We start from the raw sequence: 1,682 nt of genomic DNA, 5'->3' as shown, positions 1-1,682 counted from the left end.
ACAAAAACCGAGGTTCCAAAGAGCAAGGGCAACTCCCCACCAGCACAGGTAACCCAGGCTGCTACCTTGGAAGGAGTCTCCTCCCTTCAAGGTGATTATTATCGAGCCCTAGGAAATATCCTTACAGCTCAAATGGAAGTGATGGGATTGGGAGAAATTTCCTTATTGTAGAAATGTGATTGATAAATGGTTTCATTCAGCTTTTGAAATCCACGCGATTTATAAACAGCAGCAGCGGTACCTGTGCTCAATCAGGCTACCTCCTGCAGTGTCCTTTTACCTAGCAAGTGACCGCTGCCAAGTATTCCCCAAATCACCCCTATCTTTGTGTTTTCCCCTTGGCACCCCCCTTTCCAATCACCAAACCCTTTTGAAATGAAACAAGGCTCGCACATTTTTTTTTTGAATGCTCTGTTTTGTTTTGGAAGAGGTGAGAAGCGCTGGTGGTGCCCACAGACGGGGTGGAGCTGGAGCCCACGGGAGGAAGGAGAGAAGGAAGGACCCTGCCCGGGTCACCCCGGGGGGCTCAGAATCTCATGAGACAGGGGCAGTGCTTGTGGGCAGTTTCAATCTTCATGATCCTGTTGGATCCTACTGAGTAGGTCACCTCGTCTTCCCTCACCCCTGGCGGCAAGGAGATTTCCTTCCTGACGTTTTTGTAGTTGTACTCCCTCCCCCGCGTGCTGGTGTGTGCCTCCTCGTGCTCCGCTAGCACCTGGACCTTCCTGTCCTTCACCTTCACGCTGACTTCCTCGGGGTCAAAACCCTTCATGTCCATCACAGCTAAAACGTTACGGTCCCGGGAAGCACACGGCAGCCTGTTAGATCTTCGTTGTATGCTGCAATGGAAACAAGAACAGCGCCTTGCAGACCGACTCGTGGGGGAATGGGTGGGTAACTCCGAGGCCAAGAGAAGCAAATGGGAAACTGTCAGCTCCACCTTGGCACGCAGGCTGACCCACAGCACTTGGGCTGCTGTTGGCCCACGCTTGCAAGCTTTGGTGGTCAGGAGCACTTCAGCGTGCCCTGTTGGGATGGGGCAGCTGAAGTGCTGCCATCCCTTCTGGTCTCCCAGCATTTGGTTACACCTCTCAGACAGGGCTGTGCCCCGTACCACCCCCCGTGCAGCCCTATTACCTGACCAGCTCCTGCTCGATGTCCACCGTGGCCGGCAGAGCCCTGCCCCGCTCTGCCAGGTGGCTGGATGTCCCGCGGGGACACAGGCAGGGGCAGGGTGGATGCGGCAGGGAGCTGCAGGGGCAGCAGGGGGGCAGCTCCTCCCGCAGGTGCCTCAGCTGCCGGTCCAGCAGCCGCACCTGCCTCTGCATTTCTCTCTCGGCTTGCCTCAAATCCCACTCGGCATCCTCCAAAACGTGGTTGAACAGAGACATCTTTGAGCTGCGGCGAGCCGCATCGGTGCCCGAGCGCGGGTTGCGCTCGGAGACAGAGGGGGAAAAAATTTGCCCAGAGAGCTGTGGGTTGGCGTGAGGCGTGGGGCACAGCCACGGGTATTCTTATGAGTGCTGTGAGCCCGGGAGGTGCCTTGTGACATCAGGGGGCTGGGGACGTGTCACGGGGCTGGGGACGTGTCACAGCCCCATGCGTGTCCCTGGGAGACCCACCAGAACAGGCTGCCCAAAGCCCCATCCAGCCTGGCCTGGAGCACCTCCAGGGATGGGGCA

At 57.6% G+C, this 1,682-nt stretch overlaps 1 protein-coding gene across 1 annotated transcript; it reads right to left on the bottom strand.

The window, feature by feature from the left end:
- Nucleotides 1-400: 400 nt before the first annotated feature.
- ODF1 (outer dense fiber of sperm tails 1) lies at nucleotides 401-1,391 on the bottom strand. The gene is made up of 2 exons (XM_068672830.1): nucleotides 1,138-1,391; nucleotides 401-839 (listed from the first exon to the last, which is right to left on the bottom strand). Exons 1-2 carry the CDS (start codon nucleotides 1,389-1,391, stop codon nucleotides 527-529), a joined length of 567 nt encoding a protein of 188 aa, XP_068528931.1. The 3' UTR covers nucleotides 401-526.
- Nucleotides 1,392-1,682: the final 291 nt, after the last annotated feature.

This window comes from Anas acuta, chromosome 2, assembly GCF_963932015.1.
Source record: "Anas acuta chromosome 2, bAnaAcu1.1, whole genome shotgun sequence".
NCBI lineage: Eukaryota > Metazoa > Chordata > Aves > Anseriformes > Anatidae > Anas > Anas acuta.
Note: the sequence above shows the minus strand (reverse complement) of the source record. Positions and strands in the feature narration are given on the sequence as shown.

Bases quoted from the DNA above. Each gene is read 5' to 3' on its own strand.
- ODF1 (XM_068672830.1), bottom strand. From the start codon at position 1,391: ATGTCTCTGTTCAACCACGTTTTGGAGGATGCCGAGTGGGATTTGAGG. The intron at 840-1,137 runs GTAATAGGGCTG...TTTCCATTGCAG, and splicing joins ATCGAGCAGGAGCTGGTCAG to CATACAACGAAGATCTAACA.